This window comes from Eurytemora carolleeae, unplaced genomic scaffold (assembly GCF_000591075.1).
Source record: "Eurytemora carolleeae unplaced genomic scaffold, Eaff_2.0 scaffold704, whole genome shotgun sequence".
Classification (NCBI taxonomy): Eukaryota; Metazoa; Arthropoda; class Copepoda; order Calanoida; family Temoridae; genus Eurytemora; species Eurytemora carolleeae.
Genome location: NW_019396655.1, coordinates 1 through 23,562, shown reverse-complemented (window position 1 = coordinate 23,562; position 23,562 = coordinate 1). Strand labels below are relative to the sequence as shown.

At 36.7% G+C, this 23,562-nt stretch overlaps 2 protein-coding genes across 3 annotated transcripts in view; one reads left to right on the top strand and one right to left on the bottom strand.

The window, feature by feature from the left end:
* The window catches only part of LOC111706967 (titin), a 17,034-nt gene extending 6,733 nt beyond the window's left edge, over nt 1-10,301 (top strand). The window contains exons 1-4 of one of the 2 annotated variants that reach the window (XM_023479924.1): nt 109-213; nt 4,266-4,436; nt 5,005-5,361; nt 5,540-10,301. In XM_023479924.1, coding sequence (XP_023335692.1) covers nt 4,276-4,436; nt 5,005-5,361; nt 5,540-10,163 — 5,142 coding nt within the window. In that variant the 5' untranslated portion in view covers nt 109-213; nt 4,266-4,275 and the 3' untranslated portion in view covers nt 10,164-10,301. Of the gene's footprint in view, nt 1-108; nt 214-4,265; nt 4,437-5,004; nt 5,362-5,539 lie in introns of those variants that run through there. The other variant, XM_023479925.1, reaches the window with a different exon arrangement.
* A 611-nt stretch (nt 10,302-10,912) lies between these two features.
* LOC111706971 (zinc finger protein 335) lies at nt 10,913-23,555 on the bottom strand. Its single transcript, XM_023479935.1, has 13 exons — nt 23,512-23,555; nt 23,128-23,219; nt 22,447-22,547; nt 21,905-22,004; nt 21,692-21,751; nt 21,055-21,171; nt 16,454-16,567; nt 15,929-15,994; nt 14,968-15,032; nt 14,202-14,254; nt 13,780-13,852; nt 13,168-13,298; nt 10,913-11,510 (listed from the first exon to the last, which is right to left on the bottom strand). Exons 3-13 carry the CDS (start codon nt 22,487-22,489, stop codon nt 11,367-11,369), a joined length of 966 nt encoding a protein of 321 aa, XP_023335703.1. The 5' UTR covers nt 22,490-22,547; nt 23,128-23,219; nt 23,512-23,555; the 3' UTR covers nt 10,913-11,366.
* Between the last annotated feature and the right edge of the window lie 7 nt (nt 23,556-23,562).

The window sequence follows — 23,562 nt, the reverse complement described above, 5'->3', positions numbered from 1 at the left end:
CTCCTCCCCCCCCCATCCCCCTCTGTAGCCCCAAGCCTCCCCAACTAGGCAGGTACCCGGGGTATTAGAAAGACCCTGTAGTTTTGCCTGGCAGGTAGATTCCACCTTATCTCCTCAGTTTTGCTCAGGCCATTGGAGAACCTTAGGTTCTCAATCCTGCTCCGGGTACTCTCTTCATCACTAGATACAATTATCTGAGAAACAATGAAGAAGGTTGGTTTTAGTCAAGTTTAGATGAATAAAAGAAGAAAAAACAAGTCATGTTGGATAGAATTAGTAGGATGATATAAGGATAAAATTGATGTGTTTAAACTGAACCATGACGGGTTGGTTTACTCTGGGTGTGGAGTAATGTTTACAGGTTGCATGCAGGGATACCAGGACAGATTGGATAGGACTAGTTTTATCCTTTACATCTTGGAGTATTTTAATCTTTGATCAATGCGGGGAGATTATCCTTTCAAGAATTATATTATTTTCTTAACCAGAGATTTTATAAATATCTAAAAAGATTTTACGGGAACTCACAGTTTTTATAAACCTTCCTTGATTGAATTCAGTTTAATATTATGTACAACTACACAGGTTGATCAGAATTTTTATAAAATTCAAACTTAATAATAGATGTATGTTGTTATATCTGAAATGTGAAACACGGTTTTATTTTGTTTTGTTTTTTGCCTGTACAATTGTTTTGTGGATTGATCTAGATGGAGTTTTGTCATTTTTTTGATCTTTTGAAATGCGGCAAAACGTATGTATAATTTATAGTTTAATGAGAAAATTTCAAATCTTGGATAAAATCTTTTTCAAGCATAAATCTTCAACTCAAAAAGTTCTATCTCTTTTTTGTATTAGAGGGGGGGGGGGTAATAAGATAATGAATGAATCATTGCTATTTATTTAGTTATCTCTTACTTGTTCTAACTTTTTGCACCTTGAAAATAACAAAGGGTTAAAAACAATTTTGTTTTTATTTATAATAAATTCTCTTTTTAAGAAAATAAAAGAATTATTTAAATAACTTAATTATTATTCTCAACATTTTTAGAATTTTTTTGGGTACCCTATTCTTAAAGTATATCTTAGTCCATGTTTACAAACGTATTCACTTCTAATCTTCATCTTTTTCTTTAAAAAATATTGTGATTTGTTTCTAGTCTACTCCACCCTGTCCTTGCAGTCGCCCAAATCTTATATATGCGTATTACTTGAAACTGGTTTGAGTATGGTTGGGGGGTCAATGGACCTGATCAAAATGTTTTGTTTGAAGCTGTCAACAGAGACCAAAACTGGTTGATATCCAATCTCATTTGTCTTGTAATTAATTTTTAAAATCATTAAAAAATAAAGAACAAATAAAAAAGTAGAAATGAGGAAGAGGAAACTAAAAACTTTTGATTAAAATGTCAAAAAATTGAGAATTAGAATTAGGATTAGAAATTAGAATGAGAAGTTTTTTGACCGACAACAGTTTCCTTGAATAAGTAGAAAAGTAGAAAAATGCGGGAAATAAAAATGAAGAATGAGAAAGGAGGAAGAAGAGAAGAAGAAGTAATGGTAGCTTCTCAATCTGACAATAGAGGGCGGTAGAATTGTCTGGTTTATACGCCTTAAATCATCATTTAATAGTTCCACCTTCAATCCACCCTCTCAGCCCAATCTAAGCCTATACCGGAGAATAGGATGAACCTTCTTTTTGTTTTGACTCCAGGTCTAGGCTACAGTAGGAACTCAGATGAATCTTCCCATTGTTTGGCTCCAGGTCCTAACTACAGTAGGAACCCAGGCCTGCATGGTTATAGCTCCAGGCTTTTAGAAGAACGTAGTCTGCACTGGCCGGAAATTACATATTTAAGAAATTATGTATTTTATCAGTGCAAACTTATAACTTGGGGACATTCACTTACGTTATCATTATAAGTCAGAAAAACAAACAAAAAACATTTGCTTTTGTTACAAACCAGCCGGAGGGGGGGGTGCGGTGACAAAGAATTACACATTAAGTCGCAGGCAGACTCACGATTTAAATCAATCAAATTGATCAGCTCGTAATGCAGAAATCATGTTTTATATCATGGTTTGATTTGTCTAGTTGGTAAAAACAGGTGGTTCGTGGTTTCAGAGGAAATAGGTTGTGATTGAAGGTTTTACGGAGAAGATTGTGAATGTTTGGTTTTGATTTTTGTGGCCATTTTGTTTTGGTCTGATAAACTTAAATAGTTTGGTGGATTTCCTGAATAAAGCATTTTCAAATACATGAGTACAGACGTTCTAATGCAGTGAGTCATGGGATAAAACTTTGAAAGTTAAAAATTACTTTCTGTTAAAAACAAAGTGGGTTTTCACCATTATACTTTATTTTACTTTATATCTTAGATCTTTATCTAGTATTATCAATATTTTAAAAAACCATCTTAAAGGTTCTGTAGATGTAATTTCAAATGTCTCTCCATTCATAAATTAGGATGGGCGATTCAGAAGGGTAACCGGAAACCTTCAAGAACGAATGAGCAATTCATGTTTCTCTTTTTGAATATTAATAGTTTTCTTTATTGATTTCTCTAAAATAATAACTTGCGCATTTTTGGTTAAACAAAACTTTGATAATCAAACACTTCTTAATATTTTTCACATTTTTGATGAGATGCAGGTTTGAAGGGTACCGTTGTGAATAGGACTTGCCTTTTTTTAAATTGAGAAAAAACACTTTACAATGAGCTCTCAAAAGTTTATGTCTGTCAATAAATCTATCCTTCAAATTTATATTTTTATTTATCATTTCAATTTGGAAAATCAAGACGATAACAATTAAAATATAAATGTTGTTCTATATATTGATCTTCATATGTATTTACAAATAAACCGTTTTGACAAAAGTTTTTAAAAATTTTATGTTCTAAAAACATTCTTAATAAATTCTATCTATCTTTTATATACTTGCAGAAAAACAGGGTGATCATTAAGTCTGCCAAAATCAAGGGTTCGACTAAAACTTGTTAGTTCTGTTTTGCTTGTAATGCAATCTATAAAAAATGGCAAAGTACGTTTTTTGAGACTTTTCAAAAAGGTTAATGTTACTCCAGGGACACTGTAATGGTAATCCTTGTTAATATCTGGTTTCCTTCACGCTCAATGTGATTAGTTCTAATCTATAATTAAACATATACTAAAAATAATAATAAAATTGTATATTAATAGATATTAGATATAGTTTAGCTAGTTCAATGTACTTCAGTTCGGTTCTGTTTGGTCTAGTTGGTTCAATTTGTTCAGTTTCTTCAGATTTGGTTCAGTTGGTTCATTTGGTTCAGGTGGTTCAGTTAGTTCAGTTGGTTTAGTTGGTTTAGTTGGTTCAGTTGGTTCAGTTGGTTTAGTTTGTTCAGTTGGCTCAGTTGGTTCATTTGGTTCAGGTGGTTCATTTGGTTCAGGTGGTTAAGTTAGTTCAGTTGGTTTAGTTGGTTTAGTTGGTTTAGTTGGTTTAGTTGGTTTAGTTGGTTTAGATGGTTCAGTTGGTTTAGTTGGTTCAGTTGGTTTAGTTGGTTCAGTTAATTCATTTGGTTCAGGTGGTTCAGTTAGTTCAGTTGGTTTAGTTGGTTTAGTTGGTTTAGTTGGTTTAGTTGGTTCAGTTGGTTTAGTTGGTTCAGTTGGTTTAGTTGGTTCAGTTGATACATTTGGTTCAGGTGGTTCAGTTAGTTCAGTTGATTTAGTTGGTTTAGTTGGTTCAGTTGGTTCAGTTGGTTTAGTTTGTTCAGTTGGCTCAGTTGGTTCAGTTGATTCATTTGGTTCAGTTGATTCAATTGGTTCAGTTGGTTCAGTTGGTTCAGTTGGTTCAATTGGTTTAGTTGGTGCAGTTGGTTAGTTTGTTCAGTTTGTTTAGTTTTTGTTCAGTTTGTTCAGTTGGTTCAGTTGATTTAGTTGTTTCAGTTGTTTCAGTCGGTTCAGTGGGTTCAGTTGGTTCAATGAATAAGATGAATAAGATGAATAAGATGAATAAGAGGAATAAGATGAATAAGATGAATAAGATGAATAAGATGAATAAGATGAATAAGATGAATAAGATGAATAAGATTAATAAGAAGAAAAAGATGAATTAGATGAATAAGATGAATAAGATGAATAAGATGAATAAGATGAATAAGATGAATAAGATGAATAAGATTAATAAGATGAATAAGATTAATAAGAAGAAAAAGATGAATTAGATGAATAAGATGAATAAGATGAATAAGATGAATAAGATGAATAAGATATCTATTCTCTAGGTGACCAAGGATGCCCCTGTACAGGACCGTGAGTGACCGAGGGCTATGGAAGAAATATAAGAATGAATCTAGACCTCAGCATTTTCATAAACCTGGATACATTGATAAATCTAACCCTGTAGTAACCTACTCTCACCTAGATCTAGGAGAAGGATACAGGCATAACGCCAGGTTAAACTTTAACAGATCTTAAACCCGAAACTGATTACTCGTTGCAAACTTGAATTTTACAATCCTTTAATCAACCATTTATATGAATCTTACAATCCTTTAATCAACCATTAATATTAATTTTGCTAGATCAAAAAGTCAAAGTTTGAAGTTTCAAAGTTGCAAAAATATTGGTTTTATAAATTGGAGTTTTAAGCAAGTAATCAGTTCCTTTACTTCGATCAAGAGCTATTTATCTCTTAACTTTAATGTAGAAGTAAAAATAACTCAGAAGTGAGAGGTCAGTACTTTTGTATTGTTAACCTCTTCAGAAGGAACTAATCCTTACACGTTAAACTTCGGAAAAGAGCTGTTTTTCACAGTTTAAGCCCAAAATCGCTTCATTTTACAAGTGTTTGTTTCGGATTTCGAAATCGAACATTTATGTAGATTAGGGATATCTCAAACAAAAATTCCGATCTCAGAATAAAATTTTATATTGTGACTTTGAAAAATTACCAACTTTTAGACTTTTTTAAAAACTTCAGAAGGATAAAAATTGGAATAAGTTTAAACCGTTTGTATTTAGGCAAAGTATACCGGATATAAGGCAAGATATACAAGATCAAAACCTAAAGAACGACCAGGCTTGTGAGGCAGGGTTTAGGGAGAAACGAAGCAGGGTTGCTAAAAGCTGTCCTGTCACTCCAGGACGGACTACTCCGACCCGAACCCTCTCCAGACTCCGGGTATTCGGAGATATAGACGTCGGGGGTCGAGGACTAGACTCCGGGATATGTACTGAGCTGACAGCAAGCTCGTGTCATGTTAACGGTACTGGACAGTTCTTTCCTGAGGACGATAGATATTCATTTGAATCCAGATCATTAACTGCGTACAGTAACTACTCAGAACGGGATTCAGTTATCAACGAATCCAGTTATAGGTAAGAATACTAGACATACTAGAGAATTTAAATATTTTCATTTAGATTTTAAGAGTTATAACATTGCATAATGTGCCTGCAAATATGTTCATTTATAAACACATTAATTTTGTATAATTACTGAAAATAGAGGTAAAATTCGTTTTAACTCATGCATTAATCTTTCTCTGTATTCCAGGTATCCGTATGCAAAAGAGCCGTTAAACCTTCCATCCAACCACAGCTTATCCATAGACAAAACAAATCCATTCCTCTACGGAGAACCACTCAACCCAGAGGCAGAGAACGTAGTTCATATCTTCCTCCAGAAATCCCTATTTTCTCAGCTAAATAATTTAAACAATAACAATCCGCCTCCAGTTCCAGGGAAAATAGAAGATTTGCAATATCCGATCAGTTTTAAACGTGACACGGAGAAAAGTGAAACCCCACTGTACACCTCTAGTCCTTATAGTTCAAGTTATAGTACACGAGAAAAGATTCGTCAGCTCCGTAAATCCTTCCTAGAGGCAGATCCATCTGCTCCGATACTAAACAAACCTAAAGTGAATAAATACCTCTCGAAAGAACGATCTGGTTCTATTGAATCCTCTCCGTCCTCTGCTCTACCTGAGTCTTCTAACTCTAGCACAGACCAGAGCTCGTGCATGGTCCTGTCTCCGAACCTATCAGAGAATCAGTTCCTCACTGATACTGTCAAGATGGAGGAACTTCCAAAAGTTCATCACGCCGAGATTGTAAGTGTACGCAAAGAGGATTCAAACTCATCATCCGAGTCTGAAACCTCGTCTGATGATGATACATCAATAAATTCTAAAAATATCATGGTAGATATTAAACCCATCCCGGATATCTCCGAACCTGACGGAGTATCTGAATCTTCTCCCGACAATATAACTCCACGATTAGAAGCTCCCCCTCAGAAGCAGAATATCTGGGGTCCCGGAAATAGAAAGAAATCTCTTGAATCTGGCGGAGAGAATGAGAACCTGGAGCAAGCGGATCCTGCTCCACAAACCCATTACAAGGTGGAGACAGATCTCTTTCCAAACACAGAGTTCTCACACATGTATGAGAACAGGAAGGTTCGGGGGGAGATCATGAAAGATTTCGGAGAACCCTTGCAGAGCAGCTCTCCCAAGTTGGATTCCGATACTGGAGATAATGCTGAAGAATACTACCAGATGAACCCTGATAATAGGTTCCAGGACCCTGCTCTAGCTAACTACCATGAGACCAGTCAAGCCTACGCCCTAGATACTGATTACGATAATAAGCCCAAGAAGAAGGGGTTTCTATCCTTCTTCAAGAAACCGAACAGGGCAAAGGATGCAGGATCAGATGATTTTATTCATATAGATCCCAGGATGGAGTCAGGGTTGAGGTCGGATAGTGAGGAGGAAGAACGTGAGTTCCAGGACCTCTACGGAGATCAGAGTCCGAGGTTTCATATCCTACCCCCTACAAGTAGATTGGACGACACTCCCCAGGTTTCTGCCACCGGAGTTACTGCTCAGAAAAGTCTTTTTCAACCTTACAACTCAAAACACGCAGATGCTGTCATCATGAACCTATCTCAGAGTCCCCAGTATATCCCTGCTCAGCCAGCAGTAAACCTACCAGACTGTGTTCCTAATCAGGACGATTTACCTCCTCCCTGTAACCAGCAGGTTATCGATTTCGGAGCGAGTTTAGTTTTCGGAGAAACAGATCTTGACGCAGTGTTCAAGGAGAGACAGGAGAGAAAGTTGGATAGAAAACTGTCAACGTCTAAACCAACCAATCTAGATGAACTGATGGATGAACCATTAGAGATTACACGTCTCAACGAGTCTTTCCGGTCTCAACCAGATCTAGAGCCAGAACCTGCACCTGAACCTCAACCTGAACCAGTCACTGAAAGATTCTACCCGGAGCATGAACGAACTCAAGAAATTGATATTGATGCAATCCTAGGTTTGGATTCTACATCTGAGGAGACAGAAGAGGAGTTGGAGAAAGAACAATCTTTCCATTCCAACAGCAGTGAGGTGGATCGAGTTACAAGATATAACACTTACAAGAATAAATCTGTGGCAAAAGCTCCAAAAACTCCGGAACCAGTTTATACTCGGGAGGAATACTATCCTTCTCAGAAGATTACAACAGTGAACGGAGAAACTACTTTCTCTGCATCTCCAGAGTTCTCCTACATGCAACAGTTTGCCAGTGAACTCAAATCAGAGACATTTGAAGCACGACAATCTAGCCCCACAATACCTCAATATAAACCTTATGAGATAAAAGGTCCGGAGCAATACATACCAATCAAACCAATGTTTAACGGGAAACCGGAACCTGAGCCACTTCCGTCGGCAGAATTCGTTTATCAATCTCAACTAACAGATTTTAATCCTCAAATTCCTTATCCCAGAAATCCTGTTCATAGTTTTGCTCCTACTCAGGTTTTAACCAGTCCTGGAGATCCTGGAGCTCAACCTGGAAACATGAAACAGCAGCATGATCGTCTGATAGCAGAGCTCTCCTCTAAACAGAAACCCATGATCCCTGAACAAGAACTGGATTTTAGCCTCGAGCAACGGAGGTTGGAGGAAGAGCAACAAATGCTCTCAAATGCCAACCTAGTGCTCCAAGAGCAACTGGAAGCTAAGGAGACGGAAAGGAGGAATTTGGAGCAAAATCTTGTCGAAGAGAGTTCAGATGAAAACTATGATGATCAATCTATAGGACGGAAGAAATCCAAACCTAAATCTATTTTTAGTTTCAAAAAGAAGGAGAAGCCCGTGAAACAAGGACCAATGAGGGCTCCTCCTCCAACCAAGGTTCCAGACCAACCTACGATAGAGGTTGATCAGAGAAGACGAATGCCAAAACAAAAATCAAAATCAGGATTTTCATTTTTCTCGTCTAAAGACAAGAAAAAGGATCGTGCTAACCCTGAGAAATGGGACGGGGAAAATATTGAGACTACAGATGTAAATATGACGGAAACCCAACCGATCCATCCTATTCAACCCATCGGACCATCCTCTCTCTACACTGTAGCGCCAGAGAACTATCCACAGATTGATCCTGAGGATCAGAATGATGAGATAAATGATAATTCTCATACGCTTGCCAAGGATGTAGTCGCTGAAATTATGAGATCAACCGCAAATCTAGCGATACAGGAGGAAAAGAAGGTGGAGAAACCTGCCTTTATTAAGCTCCCTAGTAGAGCATCTATGAGAGTTTCAAGGAAGAAAAGCAAGACTGATATAAAATCTCCAGGAATAATTGAACCTGTATACATAGCTGGGCAGAATGTTCCGGTTGAGAGAGAAGAAATGAAGGATGAAGGTTTCCAACCTTCTCTCCCTAGGTCGGAGAGTAAGAGCAGGTTTTCTATGCGCATGCCTAAAAAGAAAGACAAGGTTTCGGTTCAGAAGAAAACGGAGCAGATTCCTCCGCAGGTCGTCAGTGACGAGAGAACTGATGATAATCTAATAACGGAGCAAAATCTGGATCAGAGCAGATCCACAACCCCTCAGAGTAGACAAGAGAGTAGGAACAGGAAAGAGAAACCTTCAGGATTTGCAGAGATGTTCGGGTTCAGATCTTCTAAACGTACTAAATCTGTAGAGCGTCCTAAATCAATGGTTGGATCTAAAAGTCCTGGACCCGTCTCGGCATATCGTCCTAAATCTTCAGATATTTCCCAGTATAAACCCCAGCAGCATATACAACAGAGAAAAGAGAACTCGATGGCGAGCTATTTTGGAATACCATCACCTGTACCTGCTCCTCTCCCTGTTGAGAATGGGGCTACTGAACACGAACTGAACACCTCTCAGAGTGATTATGGTCTTTCATATGAGCCAAGAGTAGAAAATAATTACAACAATCCTGAATCGACCGAAGTAACATATTCTCAAGTAAAGCATGTTCAGAAACCGGAGATAAATAATGAAAAACCTGTTATATCCCGAACCAGTCCTCCTCCGGAGAGCACTCCGGAGAAAACGGTATCTCCGGTTTTCATTTCAATCCAGGAGCCAACTCCGCAACCTTCTCCTGTTCCCGAACCTTCTCCGGAGCCTTCTCCTGCGCCCAAATATGAACCTGAGCCTGAATCTGAACCTGAGTATATACCTAAACCTGAGCATAAACCTAAACCTGAGTATAAACCTGAACCTGTGCGTGCACCAGTATCTATTGTAGAGCAAGCCCCTTATCCACCCCAGCCCTCACATAGAAATAGTATTCAAAGATCTATCTCCAACACTTCCCATTTTCAACAGAGACCATCCCCACCCAATCCTAATCAAAACCCTGAGCAAAGACGACCATCATCTCAAAACCATCTCACACAACTCTCTAGATCCGTCCCAAGGGAACAACATCAAGCTCCCAGGATGAATCAGTCTAGTGTAAACAGACCTGGAGTTCCTCCTCCAGGTCCTCCTGAGGCTGGAGGTATGAGAAGACAGACCGGAAGACAGAGTGGAAGGTTCAAGAAAGGAAGTGGACCTGGAAACTCATCTTTTGTGTCTCATGATAGCTCGATGAATGCCTCCTATGCATCCCAGGGATCCAGCGATGCCCAGTCAAGGTTTATGGATACTCTCTCCTCTCCGGAAGAACGGGTTCCCATGAGAATGAAGTCCGGATCCGTAGGACGGGTTGAAGGGGAGAGATTAATGAGAGAACAAGGTATACATCTAACTCCAGCTAAGTCTGAAGAAAGTATCCGAGAGACGGGTCGAGGGCAGGGAAGAGGAAGAGGAAAGGATAAGAAGGCCGGAGAGTGCTCAGTTATGTGATTTGTACAAATTCTAGTTTTTTATACATTTATGTAATCATTACTCTTCATAAAAGTAGAATGTAAAATGTTGTTATCATGAAGTACAATTAAATATTATTAAAGCTTCTTATATATATAATAAAATATTAATTGCCGACATAGAGAATATGAGGGGACGGATTATACTAATCCTATAAAAGATATGAAACTGAATCTTGGATTTAAAATTTACAGGACGAGAGATTACATTTTTTAATCCTTAGATTATATTCAAATTAAAATTGTATGCAGTAGATTTGCATTGTAAAACTTTAAAAACTGACAAATTATCTCAATAATATCCATATTTATAAACCGTCTTTAATTAAAAGCCTTCATTAATTTGGAACTTGATAGAGAAAAAGCCTTTTTTCTTGTCTTCATTTTTAACCTTTTTTTTCTCTACTTCCATGTATTTATTTTTCATAGGAAAAAAAGCTAGTTTGATATTGTCCCAAAATTTTCCATGTACTCACCTATCAAAGTGAAGAGTAAGTTAGTGTACTTTATTTTAGCAAATAATGAAAAGTAGCAGAATTGCTATAATACATTTACATATGTGTTAAAGGCATAATTAAAAACTTTTTTATCTTCTCTGTTAAAAGCAAAGTTCAGAATCATCTCTGATTAGTGATTTTATTGGAAGAATAGTTCAAAAAATTGATTTAAAATAAATTATTGAAAGCATCGTTCAGAATATTTCTTTAAAAAAATCTTTTGAAAGCATAGTTCATAATAATGGTTTATTAATGTCTATTAAAAGCATAGTTCAGAATAATGGTTTATTAATGTCTATTAAAAGCATAGTTCAGAATAATGGTTGAATAATCTCTATTGGAAGCATAGTTCAGAATAATGGTTGAATAATCTCTATTGGAAGCATAGTTCAGAATAGTAGTTGAATAATCTCTATTGGAAGCATAGTTCAGAATAGTAGTTGAATAATCTCTATTGGAAGCATAGTTCAGAAAAGTGATTTAATAATCTCCATTGGAAGCTATAGTTCAGAATAATGGTTGAATAATCACTGTTGGAAGCATAGTTCAGAATAGTAGTTGAATAATCTCTATTGGAAGCATAGTTCAGAATAGTAGTTGAATAATCACTGCTGGAAGCATAGTTCAGAATAGTAGTTGAATAATCTCCATTGGAAGCATAGTTCAGAATAGTAGTTGAATAATCTCTATTGGAAGCATAGTTCAGAATAATGGTTGAGAAGGTAGAGTAAGTTGACCCTACTATTAACTGTGGTTCTAACCACACTACCAAGATCTGCTCTCTCGAAGTTAGCTCTCATTATCTCGTATAGTTTACCATCGCACAGAACCTAAATAATAAATACTAGTTCAAGTGACCAGCATTGCTCGTTCAATATTTTTAAAAAAATCAATTTTTGAACACATAAATATAGAAGTCAAAAGAAGCTGCTGTCAATTTAAAAAGCTTCTCTTTGGTTACTTGTAAACTTTTAATTCAAAAAAAGCTTTTTAACAATCAAAAGTTTTAAAAAAGTCGATTTCATTGTATTGATATAAACCATACACCCTAAGAGAAAATTACGTTTAAACTAAAAAATTTTGTCTCTATATAACTTTTCACTAATAAAATTAAAACAATGAAACTGAGATTTTGACACAAACTCTTAATTTTCTAATCCCCAATCCTTGCAACCCTATGTTGTAGATCTTAGAACTATAAATCAAGAGATTAAATAACCTAAGTTGAAAAGATATCGGGATTAGAAAATTTGAGTTTGTGGCAAAGTGTTTTAAATTTAATTCACTTCTTGTAATCATTTCCAATATGAGTAGACGGACGGGATAATTAGGTTTGAATGAGTAAAATGAGATGTATTGGTTGGGTAAGAAGGTTGGGATGAGTAAAATGAGATGTATTTGTAGGGTAAGAAGGTTGGGATGAGTAAAATGAGATGTATTGGTTGGGTAAAAAGGTTGGGATGAGTAAAATGAGATGTATTGGTTGGGTAAGAAGGTTCGAATGAGTAAAATGAGATGTATTGGTTGGGTAAGAAGGTTGGGATGATTAAAAAGCAATGAATAATGGGTAAGTAGGTAGGTATGAGTAAAATGGAATGCGAAGGATGGGATGAGTAGAATGGGAAGATCAGGATGGGATGAATAAAGCTAGATTTGTAGAATGAGATGATAAATATGTGATAAATAGATAGGATAGAATTAGCCGGATGAGGTAAGTTGCCCGGACGGGAAGAGTAGGATAAGATGGTTTGAATGGAATAAGTTGGTAAAGAGGAGTATATTGGGATGAGTAGAGGGATGAATATTATAGGATAAGTAGGTGGGCTAAGTAAGACTGGATGATTAGGATGGGATGAGTAGGAAGAGATGAGTAGGATGGGATGAGTAGGATGGGATTAGTAGGATGGCATGAATAGGATGGCATGAGTAGGATGGGATGAGTAGGATGGAATGAGTAGAATGGGATGAGTAGGAAGAGATGAGTAGGATGGGATGAGTAGGATGGGATTAGTAGGATGGCATGAGTAGGATGGCATGAGTAGGATGGCATGAGTAGGATGGAATGAGTAGGATGGGATGAGTAGGATGGGCTGAGTAAGATGGGATGAGTAGGATGGGATGGGTAGGATGGGATGAGTAGGATCAGATGAGTAGGAAGTTGATTAGTATGGGATGGGAAGGATTGGTTGAGTAAGGTGGGATGAGTAGGAAGATGATTAGTATGGGATAGGTAGGATTGGATGAGCAGGATGGGATGAGTAGGATGGGATGAGTAGGATTGGATGAGTATGACGGATGAGTAGGTGGGCTAAGTAGGAAGAGATGAGTAGGATTGGATTAGTTGTATGGGATGAAACGGCTGTGGTTAGTAGGATGGGATGAGTGGGAGGAGATAAGTAGAATTAGATTGATATGATGGGATGAGTAGGATGGTTTGAGTAAAATGGAATGGATAGAACGGGATGAGTAGGATTAGATGGAACCTACCAAACTTTTGAGTTTAAGACACCGCGTCCTAAGAATATCAATAGCTTTCTGGTTCTTCTCCGAAAACCTTATTTCCTCCCGGTCCCATCTAAACTCAAGTCTCTCAAGCTGCTGACAGTTAGCGGCAATAGCTGGAGGCAGTCGTCATTTTCACACAAAATAAAAAATTTTAAAAGCCAAGTTTTTTTTCTGTCTTAAAATTGTTTTATTCGATTATGGGTTCTTTGTAAAGTGACTTCCAGATAAACGTTGTGACACTCTCTATAAACGTTGTGACACTCTATACACGTTGTGACACTCTCTATAAACGTTGTGACACTCTATGAACGTTGTGACACTCTCTATAAACGTTGTGACACTCTCTATAAACTTTGTGACACTCTATACACGTTGTGACACTCTTTATAAACGTTGTGACACTCTATAAACGTTGTGACACTCTATAAACGTTGTGACACTCTCTATAAACGTTGTGACACTCTCTATAAACGGAGTGTCACTTTAAATTACGTCTACAGACACTTTAAAACGTTCTCGTTGTTAATTGTTGAAGGAACTGTTGGTCGAGTTGGACAGTCCCTTTAAGAGAATCAATAATTTGAAAATACGTTCCTGCAATCAGATGTTCAAACTGTATCTTGAGAGTAATCCTCTCTGGTGTACCGATCCCTAGAATCCGGAGATTCTAAAAATATACAAATTAAATTTGTTAAAAGTGTTAAGCTACAGGTTTATCCACAAATGATGAGACTATAAACTATACAAATATCACGATTCTAAGTTTAAATTAAGTCGTCTTTAAATGGCTTATTATAAGATAGTCTCTGAAGTCTAATCTTTTGTGAGTAACCCTGTATTTTTGTCAGCGTATTTTTAAATACCCCTTCCATTAAAAAAAGGTCGTTAACTATACACTTAACCCGAAACCGAAATGAGATAAATTAGACCATTTTCTTCGTGCATAAATCTGCAAGATGGGTCTAAGATTAACAATTCCTGTAAAGACGACATTTATTAAACTCCCCGTGTTGTACCTGTAGTCGGGGAAGTGTTGTGATTAGAAGAGTATCTGTTATATGACCCATTCCTTTATAAAATGGAGAGTTAGTTTATGAAGTTTACAGAGTTAATACAGAGGAATACATAACACTTTGAAATAGGGAGATTACATTGAAGCATTCTTATGTAAATATATTATTATTATAAAGTAGCTTATAAAATCATGTAACAGGTAAAATGGGTCTTTGCTGTGATGCCATTAGATGTTCTGGGCCGCAAACGCCACGTGGATTTAACGGTTCTTCAATATTTTCAGAAAGCTGTGACTTTCGATCACAATTTCACCCATTAAACATAATTTGTTAGCCTTTTTTCTTAAATACTTTATTGTTGGCATATGCATTTTAAATAAAAATATATAAAATAAACAAATACGTAAAGTAAATGAGTATTGAATTAAAGACCAAAACAGGTTTGATTTCAAATGGAAGAAACCGAATGCTGCTCACTGTGGTTAGTCCGGTGTGACTAATATCTCGATGGGTGTGACGCGCTACACTGAAGTAATCAGCTTGTTTTTCCCTCTCCGAAAGCAGCGGGTTAACTTCTGAACCCAATTCGTGGTAGGGATCGGAGTTTGCAATTATTCTCCGTGAACCAGGAATTGCTTAATTGCGGTGTTTCATGTTCATCGGAATTTTTGAAAGCAGAACTTGAGTCTATTAGTCGTCTTTCTCTTTCAGAGATTCAAAATTAAAGACGTCTCTCTAAAGTCCTGTGTTATTGGAGAACACTGTATACCTGTGAGTATCAGTCCTTTCATCTTTCCTTGCTGGGCCTCTAGCAACTGTTTGACTACTCCCTCACTACAAACATTTTTAATCATGAAAATGTGAATGGGACTGTAAACGTAATTTTTAGTGACCCTCCAGGCAAAGATGCCAATGCCTGATTTATAACTGTACCCTTGAAATCTTTGTCTGATCAAGTATCAATTAAATATCCATATTTTTGTTTCTTTAAAATTTTTATATCCATTTGCAGTTTCTCTGCAAAAGTGATTTACGCATTTTTTGCTTATAAGAAGCAGTGGAGAAAATATCAGAATGAAACACTTTTTTATTCAGAAAAATAATGGTGTCTTCCACATTTTTTTCCCAGATTAAAATTTCAAGAGTACAGTATTAATCAGAATCAATTAATAGAATCAAGATCTGCTATGGGGGCTAGGCTAGGCTAGGGGGGCCCTGAATACGCCTCTAATTTTTTTTATCTTTAAAATGAAAGAGACATCAAGTAACTTGTCCAATTTTTATATATCATACAACCAAGACCGCTTAAATATCTTATATTTTTCTCTGCCTCTTTTAAGCCAAACAGTCCACATTCCCTTACATTGCAACCCGTCGAGAAAATTGCATTGAATCATATAGACGATACATTCATTCTATATATATATTTATATACTTTGCTTGTACGTTTGTATCTAATAAAACATCAAAACGATTTAACCGATAGAGTCCAATTTTTTTATGGGACCTCACATGAATACAGGGAAGGTTTTTAGATTGGCCATAAAATAAAATTTTTGTCTTAAAAAATTTTAGCTTTCAAAAAATCCACAACAAAATCGATAATTCCTCAAATTTTTTATGTTATGGTTTTTATAATTTGAGAAGAGAAAATACCGCAGAAATATTGAGAAAAATATGGGAAAAATTTCGCTCTTAATCTATAGCAAAATTACATTAATAAAATATACCATACCTCCCCTTCCTCTTTAGTCACATCATGTCGCTTTCTGATATGTGCAGTCAAATTGTCATTTCTTAAAAAAATAACGTATTAAACATTATGGGACAAGGATAAAAAACGTTAAAAGAAAAAATAATGTAACATTTTCTAAAAGGAAAAAAGTGTTAAAGGTAGTGAACGGCAATGCATAGTAGTTGAACTGAGAATATGTGTGGAGACATTTTTAAGATTCATTTGAGACATATAAAACGTTTTAATGATGTTTAATTACTGAGTTAGAGCGAAAGTCGACGTTCAAAATCATCAATTTTATTAAATAAAGAAGACAATTTTTTTTTACATTTATCGTCGTCGATATTTAATATTTTAAAAAATCTCTTCTCAAAACGTTATCACCCAAATGGATGATTTTGAACGTCGACTTAACGCTCAAACTCAGTATTACTGTTGAGTTATTAAATCTGTTTTCAGTTTAAAATAAAGAATAAAAACAAAAACGTCTATTAAAAAAAATATAATGGTTTTTGAATACCTTCTGCTTGTATAACTGCAGATGTGACAGTGAAAGGGTTTGTAATCTGAGTGAAGATACATGTGATCTCTTAAACGCTTTTTATCTGCATATTCGTGTCCACATATATCACATCTAAATAAAAATGTAAATCTTTTGAGAAAAGGCAGAGGTAAATCTGGATGAGGGGAGGAAGGCTAGCCACGGCTCCTCATTTTCTCTTCCGAGCCACCTAAGAGTCCTCTTTTTTCGATTATTATGTGTTTTAAGTTAAAATTCTCGAAGATAAAACTACTTTTAAAAAATCTGCCCACGTTAGAGCATAAAATATAGAAGGACTAAAGTGTTGCAATGATTGCATCATGTTGGAATCTTCAATCCCATAAGAATGGTGTCTCAAACTTTATTTAGGAAAAACTTAAATCTCTTCTGCCTCCGTGATGACTAACCTTCGCGATGTAAAATAAATAGCAAAATATTTTGAAAACCTCGGCCTATCTTTTTTCCCATGGAACCACACTCGATGGTTTTTACTATAATTAAAAAAAGATGATTTGCGGCATTCTTTCCCAGGATTATCAGAAAATGCGCGTAAAAAAGGTCAACATATTTAAGGACATTAAACTTTAAAACTTTGCTTCAATTAAAACTTTTTTTGGGATTTACAAAAATTCAATATTAAATATTCAACGTGACCAGATTCTTAAAAAATAGTTTTATCTGGGAGGATTAAAAAACTATTGAAAGGACGAGGATTTTGAGGTGGCTCGGACGAGAAAATGAGATTGTGGCTCGGACGAGAAATTGTTGTGGTTGGCCGTTCTCCCGTCTCTGGATATTTTCTTAGTTATTCGCCACAAAAAAATGCTTAAATAATTCTTACAAGTCTTTAAAAATCGGAAATTATGAACATAAGAGGATAGATTATATAAATAGAGTAGAATTTACTCGAAAAAAGTGTAAAACGGCCATTTTGTTGTTCTGTTCCCATACTGCAGAGTGCAAAAAAAATCATGAAACTCGAATTTGTGAAATGCTTCGATTTTCTTTCGGTGTTTAGTTAATAAGTTCATTTATACGGAGCTAGATATATTTAAAAACCTAGGTGGGGGAGGCTTTTTGAATCTGTGAATTTTAGATTCAATCATAGAAAATGTGTTAGCTAGAGTTTCCCCCCTCCCCCCTCCTTCCCCATTGAAAAGTTCTTGAAAAATAAATGTAATAACATGTGTCACACCTTAATATTTGTCATAAGTAAATATATTTATGTTTGAGCATTTATCCGACATTCAATCATATAAAGTTTTAAAAAGGTTGAAATCGGGAGTTCAACCCTCCTTTGGAAAGCCCTTGAAAAATGGATATAACATGTGTCACATATATCAATATTCGTCAAAAGTAAAAATAATTATTTTTGAACATTTTTCCTACATAATTTTGGAACTTTTTTCAAAATCCTCCCTAGCACCCTAAACAGGTCTAATTATTTTAATGAGCAGACTTTGAAAAGTTGTATCTTACTCCCCTATCTCTACACTAAGGGCAAAATCGTAGGGGGGGGGGGGGTAGGGCAGTTGGGATAGCCCCCGCTCTTGCCCCTCTAGAAAAAAGCTTTAGACATAACGAGCAGGGCTTTATAAATCTGTAAACTTAAGATTCAACCATAGAAAATGAAGAATAATGTAGGAAAGGGAAGTTGGCAAATTGGTTCCTTAACTTCAGGAAAAGGAATGGCTCTGAAAGCCGGGGTGTTTGGGCTTAGAACAGGAAGTAGTTGGCTTATTGGTGGGACTGGCTTAGCCTTTGTAGTGAAGTCAATCCCATTCTCAAGCTACTGTGGAGTGCCTTTTCTTCGCAGTTCCGGGCAACTGGGTGACTGTTCAGGCATCAATTAACGGCTAATTCAGAACTGGCACAGACAAGGGGAATCCAACTGTTTAATTAAAACAAAGCATTGCGATGGTCAGAGAGTGATGTTGACACAATGTGATTTCTGCCCAGTGCTCTGAATATCAAAGTGAAGAGGTTCGTCCAAGCACGGGTAAACGGTGGGAGTAACTCTGACTCTCTTAACTGAGGGCACAGTGACTTGTGGTTATGGCTGATGAATTTCAGTGGTGAAACATAACTTCTCCCTAGCATCTGTGGCAGCAGTAGATGCCTAAGAAGACTGGTGTATATTTGGGATCTCACCTACCTACGTGAGATCTGGTCGGTATATACACGTCTCAAAACAAATGTGAGGCTGCACTTCTGACTGTGACGAACTTACTAACTTACAGTTGGGGTACGGTACAGGGTCCTCACCCCTGTGCCTGTACTAGAGGGTGATTCATAAGATGAAGTTAGCTACTGAATATAACCGGACGGACTCACATGACAACTCATGCGTGGACCATGGACGTTCAATTTCTATTGGGGGGATTCCCTTTCAGGGGGGTGAACACCCAAGTGAGGGTGGGGGAGGGAGAGGAGGTGGAGAAGCAAGGGGAGGGAGCATCGGAGGGAGGAGTGAGATGTGTTATTTGTGATCAATCTTTTGGGACCAGGCGGGGCCTGGCAGTGCATATGGCGAGGACACATAAGGAAGTAACTGATCAAGCGACCAAAGCAGAAGATTGGTGCGATGGACACTGGCTGAGTTGTTGAGTTGAGCAGAGAAGGAAGTTTTATTGATGAAGAAGGGGACGAGATTCATGAATGAAGCGCTATTACCACTCTATCCGGGAAGATCATTGGAAGCTATTAAAGGGCAGAGAAGGAGTAAGGCTCATAAGGAGCTTGTGAAGGCTGAGTTGGCGAGATTAGTTACAGAAGGTTTGCACATCACTGGAGACAAGGGAGAAGGGGCTTCAGTGGAGGGAGAGGATGGCAGGGGTGAGGGTCAAGGGCCATCTGGGACACTGGACATGACTCAAGGACTTCCGAACCAAAGGATGGAACTGGAACGACAGAACAACCTACAGAACCCACTTCTGGGGACTGAAGGGAGGGTGACAGGACTGGCACACCTAAGGAGACGCTTTGAGAGAGGGACAGCGACAGATCGACATGACAGACTCACAACCTGAAGGGGAAGAATATTTAACACCAGATGTTGCTGAGCTACTTCAAGAAGTTGAGGGGGAAGTGGAAGACAGAGAGAGTAGTTGCATATGGACACAAGATGCGGCAACACAGAAGGACCTTATTCAGTTCCACAAGAAGTCATCTCAGGCAACTACTTGGAGAAAGAATGCTAAATATGAACATTGTCAGATTCTAAAGGAACATAAGGAGTTGTATAAGAATAAAATTGGTAAAGTCTGGAACCCGAAGGAGGAGTCGGGAGTTGGTACAGATAAGAAGGTTATTGATGACTGGGTCAAGGAGCAGTTATTCAAGTTGGTGAGGTGGGAAGGAAACCCAAAACCAAACCAATCAGGCCACAGGATAGAAAACAGCCATTTATAAGTAAGAAACATGAAAAAGCAAGATTGAGGCAGCTTACTCAATCGTTTTACAAGCAAAGCCCTTCGCGCTGCATTCAAGCGATGCTATCTGGGAACCTAGAAGTCACTCAGGCAATACCCAAGGAAGAGTTAGAGAAATACTGGGCTGGTATTTTCTCCAACCAGAAGTCGTAGTGAAGATTGATACTGTTAATTGACCTTCAGATACTAGCTATTCGATTCCTATATCTCTGGATGAGGTACAGAAGGGTTTGAGAAGTCTTAAAGATAATTCTCCAGGACCAGATGGGTTAAAGAAGTCTGATGATTCCGATACAAGTACTCCATGCAATGTTGCTAATATTTCAGGGGTCTTGTTATACTCCCAAATTCTTGAGACTGGGGAAATGTAACTTTGGTACCCAAGAATATGAACCCTGAGAATCCAGGAAAATATAGGCCTATAACAGTAACGAGCCAGTTACTTAGGCTGTACCACGGTATTTTAGCTAAGAGGCTAGTACGGCTCCCTCTTAGTAAGAGGCAGAAGGCATTTCTTCCGAGAGATGGTATAGCTGAGAATGCGTTCATTATCAAACATCTGATAAAGGGTGCGAAGGCCAGGAGAGATGATCTGTTTCTAGTATTTATGGATGTGGCCAAGGCATTTGACTCGCTAGCTAACACTAGCCTCCTGCAGGCTGCAGAGAGAATTGGAATACCTGAGTCCTTACGAGAATACATAGCTCTCGTAATCGAAGAAGCCGAGATTCAATTCAAAGGAAGCAAAACAAAAATTAAGCAAACCATGGGAATCAGGCAGGGATGCCAGAAATCAGCCCCATTGTTCGACTCATCGTTGGACATGTGCAACATGAAGTTGGACCCTAGGATAGGGTACAGGGTACCCGACCCAACAGCACTGCGATAATTATGTTCCATTACACAGAAAATGAGACCCGGAGGGTATTATATAACAGAAGCTCTATTTGCAGATGACAGGGTGACCGTAGCTTCAACTATTTTTAAGAAACAAATATTTAAATATTAGTTATTCCGCAGTTTTATATCTACACTTCATCCCCTAACAATCCTATCAATCCACCTCTTTTAAAAATGCTTATAATCACCTAAAAATTAAAACGTGCAAAAATAACCCCCCCCCCCCTTCAATAAATAAAATAATCTTACTTGTGAGGTTTGGTTTGGCTATGAGAGCGTCTGTGTCTTGCCATAGAGCTTGCAGTTGCTGTGCTAAACCCACAGGTGTCACACATAAAGGGACGCTCATTCGTATGCTTAAATCGTCTACAGTATGTTTCAAGTTAAATAAAATCTAATTAAATAATGGGGATATGATTTCCGTTCAAGTGTATTTCAGAGTTTCAAGTCCTTGGTTGGTTTGAAAGCCTGAAGCTAATTAGTAGTTATTTAAAGATTTCAAGTGAACGTTCCAGGACACATCAAAAGTTGAGCCAGACAAACATATTCAAGCAATTTCAGATTGCCAAAAGTAGAAAAAAGACAAAAAATCTTTGGTGCACATAAAACTAAATAACACATAGTAAAATCAGTGTTTCTATCAGGTCTCAAGGCTTCCAGGTCTATAGAACTTCCTTATTCTATACTTGGAGAAAATCAATTGATGGCAAAAATAGAAGAAGTTGGTAATTCAGCGTGACTAAAAGGTTACCACGCATTGTTTGGTAGAAAACAATTTAAAAAAATAAAAATACATAACAAGAATAACAAGACTATCTGCAGCTTACACAATTAAATTAAAACAAAGCAAAAATGAGTTTTATCAACAATATTTGACTTGAATTTCCTGTGTTTATCTAAAGCCGCTTTCTCTACTGTTGCATAGCAGCAATGCTCACATTGAAATCTAAAAAATCAGGCTTTTACATAAGGAGCTAATTAATGTCTCATAAATAATTTTAACAATAAATAAGGACCCTTTTGCACCACCCTTGTGAAAAATCACTATCCAAGTTTTATATTATTTTCAATGTTTTTTTTAGAGAAATGAAATACTGACCTCATCTCCTCTTTTTCTGTATGCTTTCTGAGAAGATGATTTTTGAGCATGTGTTCAGACACACAACGGAACTCACATTTATCACATTTATATCGATCATCTAAATAAATATTGCCATTCAGCTGTGAAGTAAAAATTAGCTAATAAAGGTATTTGTACTTTTTTACATTTAACAAACTTTGTCATATCAAATCATGTAAATACGTTTAAAATGTTTTTAAAATGTTCTATTGTTTGTAGATTTTATTTATTTGACTGTATCTAGTCGCGTACAACGTTTTGATATATATTAGATAAAAAATATTTTTGATCTGTGTCTCGCCTCATGTTTCTAATTTTCAAGGTATATTATGAGGCTCAATGAGGGTGGATTGTCGACTCAATATTTTTTACCATAAATAAATAAATAGACTAAATAGACAATTCAGAATGTTTTTGCGAACCTTAGCTATCCATGTTTATTCATTTATTTATTCACATATGATATGATATTTATTCACATATAATATGAAATTTACCAAATATTAATTAAAAAACCAAACCTAGAACTTTTCCATCCAGATCCTGACAATGTTTGCTTGCCATGTGTTTAACAAGATTACTTTTCTGTGCAGTTTGAAAATCACAAACAATACAAGATAGCCTAAACAAGAAAAAATATTATGTTATTTACTCTAGAGTCTAAACTTGAACTTATTTTTCTACAATCGTAACAACCAATTTTTAAAGTTTATTCCCCTTCCCCTAAAAATTCCCAAAAAATAAGTCTGTAAATACGTTTCTCCATAGTTAGGTACAACAGATTCAACTGAAAATAACTTTTTTCATCATTTGTTACAAGTAAATATAGTACTATATATATATATATAGAAATAAACCTTTAGGTTGTGGGGGTTAAAGAATTTCAGGTGGGCAGTTCGAGCTCATTTTTTGTAAGTAAACCTGTTTTTTGTCTTGAGCCCTGAACCATACTCACCCAGTTAAATTGACTTGAACCCTAGGCCTTCTTTAAACCTATTCCTTTACTTGAACCATGAACCTAACTAAACCATGTTCTTAGACTTAAACCCAGGACCTACCTTAACCCGGTTCCTTGTCTTGAACTCTGGTCCTGCCTCAACCTTGTTCCTTGATTTGAATGCTGGACTTACCTTAACCTTAGTCCTTACTTTGAATCATGGACCTTCCTCAACCCTGTTCCTTGACTTGAACCTTGAACCTACCTTTCGTTAAAATGTTCCTTCAGGTGTAGTTTAAGTCCATATTTTGTTTTAAAAATCTTCTCACATTTTATACATTTCTTTTGCTTCTCTTCCTAAACAGAAAAAAAACGTCAGATGGTTATTATACACTAAAGATTTTTAATAAGCGAGTCAAATCTTTTATTGTTGCAATTTTATATCAAGTTCCTCTTCAGAGTTATTCTTTACAATTTTCCCTAAGAAATAAAAAGCAGCCATTTTGTTAATTCTATAAGTTGCAACATGGACCTTTACTAGCAAGTGTTCCCCTCTTTTTGATTAACATTTCTAACATAGGGAGGGAAAAAATTAACAGCAGGGGGGGGGGGGGTTATTTTTAAGAAAATGTATAACTGTTAAATTTACCTGTGGAATATGGTCACTAATATGCTTGATATATCCAGGTTTGCTTGGTGT